We start from the raw sequence: 1,212 nt of genomic DNA, 5'->3' as shown, positions 1-1,212 counted from the left end.
AACTTGTCTCACACTTTACAATACTGTAAGAAATACTTAACAAGTAAGTGATGAAAAAAAAACTGAAATTCATCATCAACAGATTTAATCTATTAGTTTCTTAGAGCTTTAATGTCTGTTTATTTCTAACAGGTACATTTTATGTTTAAGTTCTTTACTAAATATCAATCAGTTTTTAGGAGAATTTGGATGTAAATGTTAAAACTTTAGAAGAAATCTGTTGATAAACATTAAAATATCAGAGGATAATTATTAAATGTTGATGTCATAATTTAGACAAACAGGTTTGGATTCCTGATGAGAAAATGTTCATTTGAGTCCAAAGACTTTAGACCAGAATAACTGATCCTCTGTGGATAAATGGTGTGAACTCAGCTTCTGTTTGCATGTGGAGGATTTTAAAACGAGTGTTTATTAAATGAATGTTTATTAAATGAATGTTTATTAAATGAATGTTTATCATCAGCCCCTCCCAGCTGTAATAACCGTTGGCGGTTTCAGGCATGGCGGCTCTGGACAGCAAGGCGTCAGGAAAGATGGGGATGCGCGCGGTGATTTACTACATGACCACCACCATCATCGCCGTCTTCATCGGGATCATCATCGTCCTCATCATCCATCCAGGAAGAGGCTCCAAGGACGAGTTTGGGAAGCAGCAGACCATCGAGCAGGTCAGCCCCGCCGACGCCTTCCTGGACCTCATCAGGTGATTTCAGACTCAAACGTCCCAAAGTTCAACCAGCCGGCGAGTCGCAGCTAAACGCTTTCTATGGTCTCGTTTCAGAAACATGTTCCCTCCAAACCTGGTCCAGGCCTGCACACAGCAGGTCAGTGATTCAGATGAAGCAGCCGAAACGTTTCACCTCGTTTTCATCAGCACCTCTTACAACCTGCAGGGCTTCACTACAGAACGTTACAGAAAATGTTTTATTTAGGCAGCTTTAATTTTTAATAACGATGAATCATTAAGGCAGAAAAAGTTTCATAAACTCAAAATAAACACAGAGAACATTTAAGGTTCAATTTGTTCTTGTTTTATGATCTGAATCTGGTGAAAATGTCAAACAGGAATCAGTCTGACGACAGGAACAAGGTTTTATCTCAACATGGTGATTCCCATGGAAACGGCCAAATGAAAGATGACATGCAGGGTCGTGCAGAGGCCACTAGTGATGGGTCCAGCAACACCAACGCGCCGGCGCATCTATCCAG

General features: G+C 40.4%; 1 protein-coding gene across 1 annotated transcript in view; it reads left to right on the top strand.

Annotated features, from left to right (window-relative positions):
* Nucleotides 1–1,212, top strand: part of LOC106942541 (excitatory amino acid transporter 1-like) — a 22,538-nt gene that overhangs the window by 7,168 nt on the left and 14,158 nt on the right. Inside the window, exons 4-5 of the mRNA XM_015025860.1 lie at nucleotides 502–706; nucleotides 785–827. Coding sequence (XP_014881346.1) covers nucleotides 502–706; nucleotides 785–827 — 248 coding nt within the window. The remainder of the gene's footprint in view (nucleotides 1–501; nucleotides 707–784; nucleotides 828–1,212) is intronic.

This window comes from Poecilia latipinna, unplaced genomic scaffold (genome assembly GCF_001443285.1).
Source record: "Poecilia latipinna isolate Pla-1442-1.1 unplaced genomic scaffold, P_latipinna-1.0 Scaffold4364, whole genome shotgun sequence".
Taxonomy (NCBI): domain Eukaryota; kingdom Metazoa; phylum Chordata; class Actinopteri; order Cyprinodontiformes; family Poeciliidae; genus Poecilia; species Poecilia latipinna.
This window is presented reverse-complemented; position numbering and strand designations above follow the sequence as displayed.